This window comes from Protopterus annectens, chromosome 1.part0, assembly GCF_019279795.1.
Source record: "Protopterus annectens isolate FY-2018-M chromosome 1.part0, PAN1.0, whole genome shotgun sequence".
Taxonomy (NCBI): domain Eukaryota; kingdom Metazoa; phylum Chordata; order Ceratodontiformes; family Protopteridae; genus Protopterus; species Protopterus annectens.
Genome location: NC_056725.1, coordinates 1,055,062,653 through 1,055,079,273, shown reverse-complemented (window position 1 = coordinate 1,055,079,273; position 16,621 = coordinate 1,055,062,653). Strand labels below are relative to the sequence as shown.

Genomic DNA, 16,621 nt, shown 5'->3' with positions numbered 1-16,621 from the left:
CCCCAGGTCCCTGATAACTTCTTCTGTGATCAGAGGATTGCCACCTATATGGTAGCTAGGGGTAACCTTGTTTTTCCCGAAGGGTATGACTATGCATTTCTTGGCATTTAACTTTAGGCCATGACTCTGGCACCAGTTGTCCGTTTCTGTGAGACCCTTCTGAAGGATATCTGTGTTAGATGTGTTCTCGACTACGGCGCTCAGTTTGCAGTCATCTGCAAACTTTGTCAGCCATAACCCTCCTGTATTTGCTTGCACTTCAGAAAAGTAGATGCCAAACAAGAGTGGGCCCAGGACTGAGCCCTGTGGGACACCACTTGTGACAGGCTTCGAGTCTGACATGGCGCCAGCAACTCTGACCCTGTGGGTTCTATCACTCAGCCAGTTTGCAACCCATCTTGTAATGTATGGGTTTACATTTAAGTTGATGAGTTTTTCAATGATACCAGAGTGGGGTATTGTATCGAAAGCCTTCGCCAGGTCTAGGTAGGCTGTATGGACTGCCTTTCCCTCGTCAATGGCCTTGGTGACTGTTTCAAAAAAGTCAACCAAGTTTAAAAGGCATGATCTGCCTTTGACAAAGCCAAACTGGGTTGGATCCAAAGTCTGCAAATTCCCTATGTCTTTATTTATGAGATCCATTATGATCCTCTCCATGGCTTTGCAGATAAGGCTTGTCAAGATAATGGGATGGTAATTTCCAGGGTCGGTGGAGGCACCGCCTTTGTGAAGTGGGACCACAGTCGCTGTGCACCACTCCCTGGGTACATATCCGGAGGTGAGACTAAGATTAAACAGCTGTCCTAACTGTGGGTTTAATTCCTCGTTGAGTTTGTGGAGCACACAGCCGGGGACACCATCAGGTCCCATGGATGCTGTGTTCTTTGCCTTGGAGAGAGCAGTTCTTACCTGGGCATTAGAGATGTTTGGGGGGGCTACAATCATTTGTTATAGATATCTCTCCTTTTGGGGGGGGGGGGGAAGAAGTTTGCACTGAACTTGTCAGCCAGTATGTTGGCAATGTCTGTAGGATCAGTAATCTTCACATCATTTTGGACTAATTCTGAGCATACCTGGGAGTTTCCTCCTAGGTTTCTGACATAGCTAAAGAATGCCTTATGGTTGTCTTTAGAGTCCTTAGCTATTTTTCTCTCAAAATTAGCTTTGGATGATTTTATGAGAGCTCTTAGCTTTTTACTTATAGTGATCAGCGGTGTCTTTCCTTTTAAGGATTTTGCTCTATCTTGTAGTAGCTTTCTCCTTTTGTTGTAGAGTTTGTTTATGGCTGGGGTCCACCAGACTGGACGCTTGCCTTTGGTACAAAGAGTCTGTTTTGCTTGGGATTGCCTGATCCATGCAGCCCTGCAGGTGCTGGTAGAAGGCATTTGTAAGTGATTCAGCGGTTTGAGTAATGTTTACCGCCGGCTCGGGGGCCTTAAAGGAGACCACACTAGTCTTAAGCAGTGTGAAGTCGGCTTTCGAGATGTTCTTAACTGTGGTCTTTTTTATTTCGGGTGGGGGCGGGATAAGGACCTCCAGCGAGATTAGTTTGTGATCTGATCTCACCAGTGAGGGGTATACTTCCAGTGTTGAACATTGTGCTCCCATGTTAGTGATGATGAGATCAAGTATGTTTTCTCCTCTTGTGGGGATGGTGACTAGTTGTTCCATGGCATTTGAGTTTATGTATTCCAGAACTTTTGGGCTAGTGTTTGGGCTTGAGTAGTGTTCCCAGTCTATATTAGGGTAGTTGAAGTCACCTAGTATGATGGTGTTTGGAGATGCATTTATCCCCTCCAGTGTTTTCAGGAAGGCCATGTGAGGTTCCCGAGTTTGCGAGGGTGGCCTGTAACATGCTACAAATTGCAGAGCAGTCTTGCCTATGGTTAATTGCACCTGGATGGTTTCCGATGCATCGTGCGTTGCCACCAATCTTGAGGTGTGGGTGTCCTTGATGAATATGGATACCCCCCACCTTTCTTGGTATTGTCCGGATTTTGGGGCCGGAACGCATATGAGGTAAAACCTGATAGTGCTGGGGTGCTCTCAGGAGCCTTGAACCAGGTTTCTGTCACAGCACAGACATCGATGTTCTCCATACTGAGAAGGGCCTCGAGTGCGTGCATCTTGAGGTTAAGACTTCTGGCATTGAGCAGCATTACCCTTAGTTTTTTTCTTTGTTGTGTTCTAGGGTGGTAGGTTTAGAATTTGAGCCTTGCCTAAAAAAGGCACTATGGGGGTGGCAAGAGCCTTTGCCAAAGTCCGGAATCCCAGAAGCAGCGTGGCTTGTCCAGCATGTCATCCCAGGCAGACAGACATTGGATCCCCTTTGAATGACACCAGAGTTTAAGCCAATTGTTAAAGCTGATCATCTTATCTCTGTATTGTGGCATTCTTGGTGAAGGTAGGATACTGCTCAAGGTCAGGGTCATACCTGCTTGGGCTACATAATCAGAGAGCTCCTCTATGTCTCTTTTCATGTAGTCCAAGGAGGTACGTCTCAGGTCGTTTACACCAGCGTGGACAATGATCGCGTCGTACTTGTACCTGCTGTTGAGAGACCCGAGTGCTTGCGTTATGTGGCGGATTCTAGCACCTGACAGGCAGCTTACTGTGACCTTTTCCTTACTCAGTCTGGTGAGCGGGACGTCAGTGTGTCTGACTATGGAGTCACCAATGACTAGTGTGTCTGGCATTGTGTTTGGCCTTAAGGGCTGTGACTGCTTGACACTGACTGTGTGGTCTATGTGTTGCAGGTGTTGTGGTCTGAGGTGGTAGTTGTTTGGGTGTCTGCTTTGGTGGTCTCTGCTGTTTTGGTAGATTTTTGATCAGAGCCTCCGAGTATGTCTTTGTGTGTTTATGTGTATGATTTGAGGTTGTGATGGTATTATGCGAGACTGGGTCTATTCTCCTCCTGTCTGGTCTTGCCAGTCCTATTGTTGAGAGAGCTCAGCCTCCAGTTTGGCCGTATAGTTGCATCTCTCGCATGTATTTGTGTTGTGGGAGGAGGAGAGGGTTGTCTGTGTACATGAGGCAATTGTAACATTGCCTCAATATTCCCAGGTTCACCAGCTGAGCAGGAGAGGACATTAGCAACTGATCCCTCGACATGCTAGAAGGAATAGACGGAAAAACTTAAAAAAGGTTTTTGGGGGGTGTGGGTGACTGAGAAATGGGGTATGCTTTTTTGGGGTACTATCTGTAACAAGAGTGCTGTATCAAGGTGATAAGTACTGTAGGAGCAAGTGCTGGGCTATACAGATAGAGAATAGTCTACTTGGGAGTCAAGTAGAGATAATTTATAGTTATAGGATACACTAAATAGAACAGTAGAATACTTTGAGGAAGGTAGTTTTAAGGGAAAATTTGAAGAGTGGATTTTAGGTAGCCCAAATAGTTTAAACCTGATTAACCGGCGCTGCCCTAGTGTGCAACGGTAGCAGCTCCGCGCTAAATCGCGCTAATGCGCGCTTTATAGCAGGGGGCTGGAAAAGACATGAAATGACCCAAAATGGCCAATAAACTACAAGTTACTGGTTTAAACCACTCCTCTGAGGACAAACAGGCAGCTCAGTACTCCCCACCCTCACTGGTGAGTAAAGAAACTTCCCTTTGACCAAACAAGGAAAATGGAGACACACAGGAACCAAGACAAAGCCCAGGGATCAGCAAAAGTTTTTTTTCAAGTTTTTTTTTCAAATAGGCAGAAAATACAATAAATGCTGTGTTTTTCGACTAATTGCTATCAAAAGCTAGTACACTTGAGTGTATTAGCCTGTTTAACTTTTATGCAAAACTTAAACAAGTGCAACAAAATTCAAGCTATTAAAAACAGTAAAAACAGGTAATAACAGAATAAAACAGGCAGAAATAGTAGTCGAAAGGCTTAAAAGCAGAAAAAAATACTTAGAATCTGGAAAGTTTGTCTTTTCTGGTCTCTGCTGCTCTAGGACAACATTCTGAAGTAGTTTTAAATGACTAAAGCACTACATAATCATCCAGCTAAGAGCGTGACCCGTTTTGATTTTTACTTGAGCATTTCGTGTTTTTTGCTTAAATAAAATTGGGTTCAGAAGTTTCATACCTGTTCCTCTTTTACATCTAGTTTCTCTAATCATTTTACCACATTGTATACGCTTGCAACCCAACATGTTTAATACCCCCAGAACACACTCATGTTTAACCCTCCATTACTCACCCCTTTAAGATGAGGTTTGTCATTCTCCTGGATGATATCCAGTTCTCCAAGGATTGCTAAATTCATCCCACACACTGACCTTTACATTCAAGGAATGCCCCAGCTGTTGCCTTCTTGCCCCATCAGTTCCTTTGGTCCAATCCAAGAGCTTCCATGTTAGCTTATCAGGGAAAGCCCTTTAACTCGAGTTCCCCTCTGCACTGTCCAGCAATGGGTCTTAAGGTTACAGCCATTAAGTAATGAGCATCTTTTACCCACATCTCTGCCACTTGACTGGAAAAGTCTTAAGTACATTCAAAATCCACCGCCCTCGAATGAAAAGTAGTAAACTCCTCTCAAACTACCAAGCATTCCCAGCTCTCCACAGCATGCATGTTCTCCCTGCAATTGAGGCTGTGTAAACTTGCCAAGTTACCTCACCACACCTATGTCCAGGAAAACTATGAAGTCCATCCTCACACCTTTATTTCCAAGGGCTCCGAGTACCATGTTAACATGCTCATTATGGTTAGGTCATGAATAGTAGACCGTGATTTACTACATTTGTAATCAGACAAGTTGCTCCTTCCAAATTATTCTATAACTTGGTTACCCGTCACACAAGCAGTGAACTCTTCCAGTAAACAGTGTGTGGTACAATGCTGAACTTCACACACAAGGCTGCCTCCACTGATGCTATTAGGTGCAAATAGAATTTTCCTTTATACAGCTAGCAGATTAAGCAAGGCCACAATCTCGTCTACTGGCAAACTGTAGAGCTTTGAGTCAGATGTTTGAAATTCTCTCCACACCTGCCCATGCATATCCTAAAAGTCTAGTCTACAGATCAGAGACCATCTACAACCAAAATCAGAAGACACTGCCACTGGATATTTGACTTCAGTACTGTGGTATGAAGAAAACTGACTGGCAAACGGATTCCAGTTTTCAAAAAAGCAGGCATTTACCTCAACCTCTTACAGCAAGAAATCTGGACAAAGCAATAAAAGTGGAACAAAGGCCCAGAAATAGGGATATTTTTTAAATATTGCTCTTACAAGCTTAGAAAGTTGATATAACAGGTTTTGCATTAGCATGAATTTTCTGAAGGGTATGAAGTCTGAAACTCAAATGTGTCACTGAAAATGATTTGCCACCAATCTGCCAACAAAACCACAATTTTATGAAAAACAAAACCACAAATTAGGCAAAATTCTTGACATTATGCAAAAATCTGTACATTTGAGAGGTATGGCAGGTAATGGCATCTCAATTGTTTTCCTAGGTAACCCAATAAGCAAATTCCTATCTGATCTTTTGTTGCAGAAGGTAGTGCTATTCCATCCTTGACAAAAAAAATGTTCCATCCTGGCAAATTATGAAGGTCTACTAATCAGTGTGGTCCACATTGAAGAATCAAGACATTACCATGTCTAGGACACCTTGATAGAAGTCATTTCAGCTATAGTGTCTCTTGATCACTGTTAAGACTGTCAAATGTAGAGTGTTTTTCTACATCACTATACTCCAACAATGCTCAAAGTGGACAAAGGACTAGCAGTGAAAAGTCACTTAGTTGTATATGCAGCAAGTTGTGTACAATGAGTTGAAGGAATCTAAAGGAAGAGGGCAAGAGGAACAAGATGCACCCATTACAAGATGATTCAGATTACCTACTTTGAAGGTATAAACTACACAAATACATATGCAGGTGGTTAGTGGAAAAATTAAGGACAGAGTAGGGATTTTGGATACAGGTCTTTAAGGAGAAGCACCTTACCAATAATAATTTATCAAGTGGCAGAAGTGCTTAAAAGCAATGCGGGAATAAAGATTTTACTATAGAGGATGACCGCAACTAAGGCTGTAATTTACTAGAGAAAATCTGCAAAGGAACAAACATTGGGATCCAATAAACAGAGATAGGGACACCAATCAGAAGTTTGGATTGCAAGGTATTGACTGCCTTCCCTACCAGCAATGAATACTAGTCAGAAAGAGACAGGTGGTATTGTTAAAGACCAGCAATTACAGGAAGTCTAGAACAGAATCTGCTGATAAAAGGAATTAGTATGGTACAAAATACCAGAATATATAAAATATTACATGACTAAATCAGAGGTGTTAAGAATGGAAATGGAAATAAATACATTCTACAAAGGAACAATGAGAGGCTATCATTGCATACTTCAGAAAGATTCTAGAAGGCTTTGAATTTTTGTTTCAAAGTATTTACCCAAAGCAGACTTCAGTATTTGCTATCTGAGGAAAAATTCTCTGGAGTGAGAAAAAATGTTGCCAGATTTTTAAGATCTACTTATCTAAGTTAATTTGTGTGAATGCATGCTTAATGTTCAGGAGAACTGATGTCAAAGGGAAGTCAAATTGTCATTTATGCAATGGAGTGCATAACTTTGTTTTTTCTATTATGTATTGCCACCACACACCATTGTTTAAAAACATTTTAATAAAGGTGGTAAATTCTGGATATTTCCCCTCAAGCACCATTCTTAGGGATCAAAAGTTCAGACTTAGGTTGTGGACTATTGGTTACAGGCATGATCCCAAACATACACAACTATTGTGATTTTATGAAATTATAACCCAAATATACAGTATTGCTTGAGCATCAAAAAAACAATTGCATCTTACCTGTACAAGAGCTCAGAATGACCGCCAAAATGCTCAGAATTGGTCATCTGCTCACTTCTTAAAAGATCAACCCAATTACACCAGCAGACTCATATGCACAAAATACACTACAGTTTTACCACAGAAAGTGCACACTTAATAGATGTTAGTGCAACCTTGTAGCCTTCAGTATTTAAAACTAAAACAGACGAGGTCATCAGTACTTCATTTCCTTTTTACTTAAGCTGCATTTCCTGTGGTGCTTACATTTTACTCTTGTTCTTCACTGCCCCATCAAAAATAAACCAATCTCACCCAATCATGCTCATTTTTATGGCACAGAACTATGGACTCACAGGTATTTACTAGGTTACAAGCATAGCCTTACATATTTTGAAAACCACCAAGTCATAAAAGGAAGCCCCACATTCGGTTAAGTCTATGGGTAAGCAAATGCCCACAATTCAGCTTTTCTGGCCCTGTTAACATCCAAGGCATCAAACTATACATTTAGCCCTTTGTGTATTAATACTCTGTGCAAGGATGGAAGTAGCATTTTAATAAAGCACAATCATATTAAAATTAAATTGTTTTGACTTTCTCCAGCTACCAATACTGACCACAACGGGATTAGTTAAGGGTGTCAAACTGTCCTCTTCATTTTAAGCTTGGTTAGGTAAACAAAGTAGAATTTTACATGGCACGGTGGGATAATCAGCTGGTATTAAAGCAATCCCTTTTGTGCTTGCCAGTGCTTGCCAGTGCAGAAATGCAAGTTAGGATCTATTGTGCCATAATGTTTTGCAGTTTTATTGGCTTGACAGGCTTAGATGCACCAAAACAACTGAAAGTGCTCTGGCCATCATATAAAGGCTGTTGGAACAGAGACAGTGTGGATGAAAGACTGACCCAATCATATGATCAAATTAAACACTAGCTCAGCTTGACAGGGCTAATATGCCTTTGTAAGTAACAAGTTACATTAAATCAGTGGGAATTTTGTCAGCCATCTGAGTACACAAGTAAAAGCAGCTACAGTTAATGGGCAAAGATGGAGCCTGATGAAAGTAACCAGTCACATTTTTGGTAAGTTAAGTCAATGATATTGACCAGCAGGGCTGTGTATAATACTGGCCTCAGATTTAGCTACAGAAGTTACTGGCAGATACGAAAGCAGTTTGACAATGGGCAAGGGCAAAACTTTTCACACTGCCTAGACCTATCCAAGGCATTTAATATACTACACTAGGCACTAAAGCCAAACTCAGAACTCAGTATAAACTCCCCCCCATACTGGATAGCTGGTTTGCTCAGATAGGACCCAATAAGTTTAGTATTTGTGGGGTCCACCGCAATAAAGAAGACTGTCATTTATAGAGTCCCTTAGAGCTCTATGTTGGGTCCACTCAGGTTTGGCATCTACTTCTCTAAAAGCCAACAATAATGGACTTTGGCTGACCAGCTTCAGACTGTTACAAACTATGCACAGTTATAGTATCTCTCCCCACCCACCAGACTAATTTCTTGAGGTAAGACTCAGACAAAACTGGTACCAAAACCATGGTCTAAAACTCAAGTGCCAAGAAATGCATATCATGTGGCAAGTCTGCTACCCCTGGAAATGACCTCATTGATACCACCAGTAGCCAGGTATTTGGGGGCACATGTAGACAGTAATCGGACCTTCGACCATGTTACAATGATTTGCTTACTACCATAGACAATTTATAAGGGTATAGCATATAGGTCCAAGGAAGTCATTTTTGCACTGTATTCATCCCTCAAACCAATCATTGAGTACACCCTTTATTTTACTGGCCAGGCACATACAACTGCTGAACATCCACTTGTTCCTCAAAAAGGATAAAGGTGTAAACATGTCCTACACAGCTGACAAAATGCATCCTCTGTTGACACAGACTAGGCTAGTGGGCTCTTCTCAGGGGAGACCCAAGGTGGCGTTTACACTACTAGGATACATTTGGCCAGGGGAATCCAGAAACTTCTTACTCTGATATTTGTAGTTCTCTTACATCTACCTGAGCTACCACAAACTCAGGCAAATGTAGCCTCTGACATCTCATCCAAAGGACGAGATGCTCAGGAGACAGCCACCCACCTTATGCTGCAATCCATCTACCTGATGTGTTAACAGAACCCCCAGCCTTCTGCATCTAAGGTGGGTGTACCATCTACTACACCACTGATATTTGTGGCATGAATAAAATTTAACTGGAATGTATTTTCAGACTAAGTCTATAGGAGTGATTTCAGACCTTTTAATGATATTCAATTGGCCTGTTCCATTGCCTTAGAGTTGCAGCACAATCTACATGTCCAGAAGACTATACAAGGGTCATAGCTTTACAAAGATAAAGGTAATTTGCTTGCATGAATATCAGTAGCTTTGAACAGTTCTAGAAGTGCTCAGAACCAAAGGAGTTAATGTACGAAGCTCAGAAAAATGAAAGTGCATTCATCCGCATAACCTGCATTTGGGTCATAACTTAGCACTGATACAAGACATTGATAAAGGCAAACTACAGGCTTTGAAATGGAATTAAAGCCTTGTTTTTGGCATCTTTACTAAACTGGATTATATTACATATCATGAATCAGTTGGAAAATGTACCACAGATGAAAATCCCATTAATTCTGGAGATCATAGACCTCGCAGTTTTCTGAGCTCTAAAGAAAACATTCAAATCAGTCCAACCACACACACACTAAACTGCTAGGCATAGAAATGGAAAATAACCTGAGGTTCAACATTCACATAGCATAAAGCATTAAGTTAATAAACTTGGGTCTCCTTTACAGGAACAGTTTATGACAAAACGCACCAAAGTAACCATCGCAAGGACTCATCTTCTACCCCCCTCTATGCCTCTCCCATCTTTACCAACCTCCAAACTGATTTAAATAAAATGGAATCTTGTTACAAGCTTGCCAAGTTTGCTACTGAAGCCTCATAGGTCCCACCACTGTATCCCTTGAGCAACTCAACTGGCTTGAGTTACCTCATACTTCTGATCAACTCTATAGCACACAAACTCTACTACCTTCATCAGATAACTCCAGCACTTAATTCAGCCCCACATTCCCTCTAGAGCCTCAAGATCTAGTAGCCAGAACCTCATAACTGTCAAACAAAAACGAAGCTGGTGAGTCCCTCTTTGCCACCACCATTGCCAAAACCTGGAACGCACTACCAAGCCAAACTTCTACCACTTCCTTTAGTCAATTCAAAAAACTCCTGAAAACCCAATAACTGGCTATGCTCATGCCACTCACCTGTCTAATCCATACCAAGAGAATTTGTCAGGGAACAGCTATATACAAACAGTTTTGCCCCTGAAAGCTTCCAAACCCGTATACATTTACCTTACGAAACTTGTAACTGCAAAAGAAAAAATGTACCTCTGTCTACTGTAAGAAATGTTAATCACCAACATGTCCTGTTGTGTGTGTATATATGCTATATGTGCATATTTGTGAAGCACCAGCATGTCGTCCTGATGTGTATATGCCATATGTATGTTGTTTTTACTCTCATATAATGTATTTTAATGTGGAGCTTTTCTCCCTGGGCCTCCACTGAAAATGGACCCGTGTCCAGTCGGACTTTCCCGGTAAACAAATGTAAAATAAAAATGTAAAGTTTTAATTTTCATTAAGCCAATGAACTACAGCAAAAAACTTTCCTAGCAAGTTCTCTGGCCAATGGAATACAACTGCAATAAAAGGTGGGAAGTTGAGAGTGTTTATTACGGTGGCAAGTCCAAAGAAATTGGCCTGAAATTTGACCAAAACATTTTGTCAAGGTGCAAGGGTCTAGATCATAAGATCCAAAGAAACTTACCTTTTCGACACGAAAACCTCAAAGCTGCACTTTGAAACTGCAAATCGGATTTCTTTCCAAGGAAAAGAAATTGGTAGGCAAACAACACCACAAACATTTAAGTGGGGGACTTCCATCTCCACACACCCCCCAACTAAATATTCCAACTGAGATCGCACTACAGTCGGGGAAAGGAAAGATGTAACAGAACAGCCAATTTCTTTCCCTTAAAGAAATCAGTGATTTGGCCATTCGATAAACTGCAGCTTTGTCATTTCCATGTTAATTCAAGTAGACGTTTTTATTTTTCAATCTTATATAGACGCACCCCTGTACACCTCTAGAGCTTTGGAGATAGGAATAAGACTATTATGCACAATATGTAATAGCTCAAGGGAGGAACTAGTTTCTAGTATATTTACTATGTCTAATCACCAGGAAAGTCAGACTGGGCAATAAAACCCCTTTTCAGTGGAGGTACAGTAGAAGAGCTCCAAGTGACAAATGATGCATACAGTAAAGAACTTCTATAGCTTTTGTCTTAGCAGAGGTGTTAAGATCCACATTTACAGGCAACATACAGGGTAGTGTTCATATACAAAGATCATTCTCGTGTTTTAAAACCTGTACTTTCTCATACTTTAGATACACACACAGCTACTTAAATAATCTCCAAGATTGCACTTCACTACACTAAGTGCAATCTCGGAGTGGATATATTTAAGTAGCAGGGGGTGTGATGGGCACTACCCCCCACTCGGGGGGAGGGGTGCAGGGTGGCTTGCCCCCCTGCTTATACTTTAATATGGTTTGTCTCGTTTCTGTAAGTATTTGTGTGCGTTTTCAGTATGAGATTCAGGATTTTGGGCTTTCAGGATTATGTACCGCTCCCATACATATACATACACACTTTGCAGCTTAAGGGTGCAGACAAACCTTATACTGTCTGACCACAGAAGGACATACAAGCAATAAAGATAATTAAAAATGAATGGCCACAACACTCTACACTTACTATCAAAAGCTTTGTAGGTGGCGTTACCTGGAAATTGCAGGCATATATGGGCAATGGAGGAAAAAGCATGCTAGTATCCAGAGGGTCACAGTACAACTTGGCAATATTTAACATTACAGATCCACCTAGCAAAACTAAAAAAAAAAGCCTCCCAAATGCAAAGCCTGCCAGTCCAGCAGTTTGTTATTCTTTAATTCTAACCCTGATTGGAAAGTACCAAACACAAGTGTTGTATAACAAAAACATAAGCGTTAGCAGCACACAAGTATCCTTGTTTATGTTTCAATTCTGGTATCCCTTTAAAGCTTATGACTACATAAAAAGTTAGTGGTTTTGAAAGCTGTTTTACCATACATTTTCAGAAGTTTGGTTAATCACTTGTCATCTTTTAAAGTCAATAGTGCTAAAAACAAAAGTATCCCAATTAAGACCTTTGCTCCCTTCCATACCAGTCTCCCCAAAGAGGGACGGGCATACATACATGGTCTATGGGGTGAGGAACTAGAAAGCAATCAGAGTTTCTGAAACTGTTGCTAAAGAGGACAGATTCCATGTAAAGTTCAAAAATCATAGATCTTGGTAGGAGGCTGATTCTTTTTAGAGCAGGTAGCCGCTACTTGGGAAGGCTGTTTTGGTAAGTGTGTCATGAATCCACAGCCAGATGGCTTGGAATGAAATAGCATAAAAAGCTAGGGGACTGTATATAGTCCAGTCACAGGATAAGACTTTTAGCTGTAGCAGTCCTGCCTTGGTAAGACAAAGTAGGAGAATAACTTTAGTTACTTGGATGGGATGTTGAAAGTTGACAGATGGGTCTAGCCAAACACCTGAATATTTGAGCATTTTTAACTGACTATTATGGTCGGCTGTAATGTTAAAGTTTGGCAAATTCTGACTGTTCTAGACAGCAGTTTTATTTTTCAGATTCTGTAGCATTTTTGTTTTTATTAAGCCATTGACCAAGATCTGAAGGTTGAGAAGTTTGAAGTAGAAAGGCCTGACCTGTAGAAAACCCTTTACATGGGAGGGTAACTGTTGTGACCCACCCCTTTTTTTTTGGGGGGGGGGATTATCAGTTACAGCTTGGCACAATTATCTGAAACATCTGAGAAGTGCAAGGCTTTAAACAGTTTGGTAGTTTGTTGACCAATTCCTACATTTTGTATGGTGTAGTCCAAGATATCAAATATTTTGGCTAGGTCAATAAAAGTTGTTCCTATGAGGAACTTTTTCCCATATTTAGATGGATAGAATGTATAATAGACAGCAGCTCCAGCCTGACTGGAGTCTATCAGGGAGCAAAGTTTAAGGTAGTAGTGGCCATTTTTTCTAACCTTCTTTGAGACTCAACTCCCAGCCATATGGACTGTTCAGAGCTGCCTCAGCCAATACTTAGTGTATAGAGCTATACAAAATGTACATTTTCTAAGAGTTTTGTTGCTACAAGTGAAAAATATGATCCTATGAGACTTGGGCCAGAATTTTGAGTTGGTTACTGGGTACCCTTCCACCAGGGATCATAGCTCTCAACCTTCCATGTCTAAAATGAGAAAAACTACACCTCAATGTGGAACAAATGGGCAAAATGTGAACATATACTAATAGCTTACTAAACTTCAATTAGGAAGATAATAGAATGGTTAAAATATGCTGTTTTTACTTAGATTAATGAAATACGATTAATTTCTATTTACAATAGATTTCACTTAAATTCCTAACACTGAATGTGTGAGTCTTTCAATGTGGAACTTTGAGGAACATGAACTTTTTAAGACTTCAAATGAGGTACGTTCCTCCTCGTAATGAGGTACACTTGAGGTAAGCTTTTGGTTGCTACACCGTCTCCAGAAGAGCAGCTATAGTTACAAGCTTAAGTTAATCATTTTTACCTACAATATTTGATACAAACTGAATACGAGAACAAAACACCGTGCTCAAATTATGTTGGTTGAAAAGACTAGAAGAAGAGTATAGCCTAATCAAAACTAGCTTAGGCAAGCAGTGTACCAAGTAAGCAATTATCCCTAGCAACAAACGCAGAACACAAGCTACTCAAAACTTTCACATTTTTGTTTAAGTTAGTAACCCAGTCCCAGAATAAAAACTAAACTTACCAATAACCGCAACAGTCAATACGCCACTACCGATAAAGCTGTTCTTAACACGAATCCTAAACAAATTGCTGAAACAATCAGCAGTCACTAGCTCTAGAAAAGAAAAGAAAAAAGACACGTATAATGAGAGCTTAATTTTGCAAGTAAATAAAAAAACAGTTTAAAATTACCGGAGAAGGGGACTGCTTGCGACCAAACTTCAGAGGCAAACACGATTAGCAGGGTTATTCTGGTGAGAGAAAAAAAACTTCGTCAGAAAACAAAATCTGCTAAATTAACTCAATGCATTTAAGTAAACAAAATTACCCCCAAAAGGAAAGCTGGGCCATAATCTTCTTTTGATGGAAATCTATTCCCCCACCAATTATCTTAGCAGATATTTCTTCACCCTGACAAGAGAAAAAATGTTTAGAAAACGGCTACGCGCTGTTGAAATTGCGACTTTTATAAATCTGAACCAATTGAAGAGTCAAATTTTCGCCACGTTGAGGTCCCTAACAGGTGCTACTTATCCATTATTTACCAGTCTTGTTAGACTGAAGAACCTGCGAAATAGATAATACGCGCGTATATACGTCGATGAAGTTTAATGTCTAGTAAACGAGAGTGTGGTTTAATAAAGTTGGCCCTACTTGATTAAGGCATACACGAACGATAAATCGAAATTATCCCTAGCAGCAAATGTGAGTTATATCAATATCCCATTCAAAAAAGAACTCGCAGACAGAAGGTAAAAATGATTTTTCTTCCGGATGGGAGTGTAGAATAAAGTACCGAATAAAGTTTTTTTATGAAAGGAGGCGATCTCCTTTGCGATATGTATCCAGTACACATCAGGCAACATGCCTGGCAATGTCTGTTTTTTCTGCATCTTAGTTTTTAATTTTGATATACTTCTAGTATTATCTCTAGATTTTGAGGAAGGTCTTAATATTTTCCTTGGGAGTTTTTTTAACTGGAAATCTGAGCAACAAGCATGTACTACATACAGTAAATTGGTGTTTAATTTTTATGGGTTTATAGTTTAACATTATATATATTACAACAAAAAATGCATTACAAAAGTTAATATTTACCAGACGGTAACAAGTAAGTGTAGTATTATCTCACATTACAGGATTTTCAGTTTGTTGCAGGTAAAAAAAAGCCCCACTGTTTTTGATAAAAGCTTTTTTGAATTCATGCGCATATTTAGTGCAATGCTGGTAAAAAAAAAGCACAGATACAATAACATGCAATTAAACAATGCAAATGGTATGTGAATTAAAACCACTATGAAGTGAAAAAATTATGTAAGAGACTCAAATGATAATTCAAGTAAATAGATGTTGAGTGACATTTTCAAACTTGTATGAGTGAGAGACCCATCAGGAGCAAAGATTCCAAAGGTACACTTAGTGGAATATTCCAAGCTGAATCTAGGAATTTCTAACAAAAGCTAGGAGGAGAATGAAAAGATCTGTACGATGTTTGGGACTAGGAGTACTTTGGGATGGGGAGAACCATGTCATGGTGATTTACAAAAACAACACAAGGAACTTAACAGTAAAGCAAGATTTTATGGAAATCCAATGCAGGCTCCACAAAATCGCCATCATATGTTAGGAACATGTAGTGCCAAAAAGTTAACCGGGCTATAGAACTCTGCACTATTGCAACCGATCGAGTTCTGTATGTTGAAGTCTTAAAGGGAATTACACCAATCAAGATGACATGAGATAGTACCAAAGCATGTACTGCCATTTGAAGGTCCTGTGTGCTTGATACTTGTGATGCTATGCAGATGGAAACAAGATGATCAGGTAACAGAAGGTACCTGGTCCCCATACCTATTAACTGTCCCTGATTTTTGCATGACATCCTTGAATTTACTTCATATTTTTTGCCCTGTAACTCCTAAAATGTTTGATTTTCTGCGTAAATTACTCAGGATTCCTGTCAGTCAGTAATGCCAGAATTTAGAGTTTTGTGCTCTGTGTTCAGAAAATGCAGGTTGATGCAAAATCTTTTGCTCTGTTAAGTTTTACGTGAATTAGATTCATATATATTTTTAAAAAGTCCCTGATTTTGGGGTCTTCTCATCTCATTTTTTGGGCTTTGCCCAGCAATCTTAAGCAAATACACTGAGAGAAATTCTGATCTCTATATGTACATCATTTCTCAGAAAATAACACTAAAATTCCTCAACATCTGAACAAACTTCTATTTCTTACTATCATTAATGATAGTTGGCTTCAGGATCAGAAATGATTCAAGATCAGTGTGATTTAAGCAAACAGACTGATAAACTATGAACTTAACACTCACTGTTTTAGTTCTGTTTTTCATTTTTAAATTATTTATTTATGTATTGCAAAACCAACCAACCTGCCAAGCATGAACTGAGAATTGCTATATGTAATGTCGGTTCACTGACAGGACGCAGCTTGGAAGTGGATGACATGATGATACGGAGGAGGCTTAACATCCTAGACGAGATGGAAGGGCAGTGCAGCAAAGCCAGTCAGCTTGGGATCCAGACTCTACTACTCAGGAGGGCAACAGGATAGAAATGGTGTGGTAATTGTAGTGAGGGAGGGGTTTCGGAAGGCAGTGAAGGATATCATCAGAATTAGTGACAGACTCATGGCAGTCACACTCCAGTGTAATGACAGGGCAATATTCAAAATCTCAGCCTGTGTCCCACAACAGGGTTGTGATATATAGCAGTTGCAGGACTTACTAGATAAAGCAGGACAACATGAATTGGTGTTGATAATAGGCGACTTGAATACACATGCTGGGACAGACAAAACAGGATACGAGGACTGCCTGGGTCCACATGGGTGGGGCAATAAGAATAA

The 16,621-nt window shown here is 40.2% G+C and overlaps 2 protein-coding genes across 2 annotated transcripts in view; both read right to left on the bottom strand.

Moving 5' to 3' along the window:
- LOC122796430 overlaps positions 1-14,300 on the bottom strand; it is a 228,204-nt gene extending 213,904 nt beyond the window's left edge. The window contains exons 1-3 of the mRNA XM_044064895.1: positions 14,085-14,300; positions 13,949-14,007; positions 13,779-13,871 (exon numbers count right to left, since the gene is read on the bottom strand). Of these exons, the coding sequence (XP_043920830.1) occupies positions 13,779-13,871; positions 13,949-14,007; positions 14,085-14,107 (175 nt within the window). The 5' untranslated portion in view covers positions 14,108-14,300. The remainder of the gene's footprint in view (positions 1-13,778; positions 13,872-13,948; positions 14,008-14,084) is intronic.
- The window catches only part of LOC122799591 (sialomucin core protein 24-like), a 1,278,225-nt gene that overhangs the window by 373,409 nt on the left and 888,195 nt on the right, over positions 1-16,621 (bottom strand). The gene's annotated exons all lie outside the window — the stretch shown is intronic.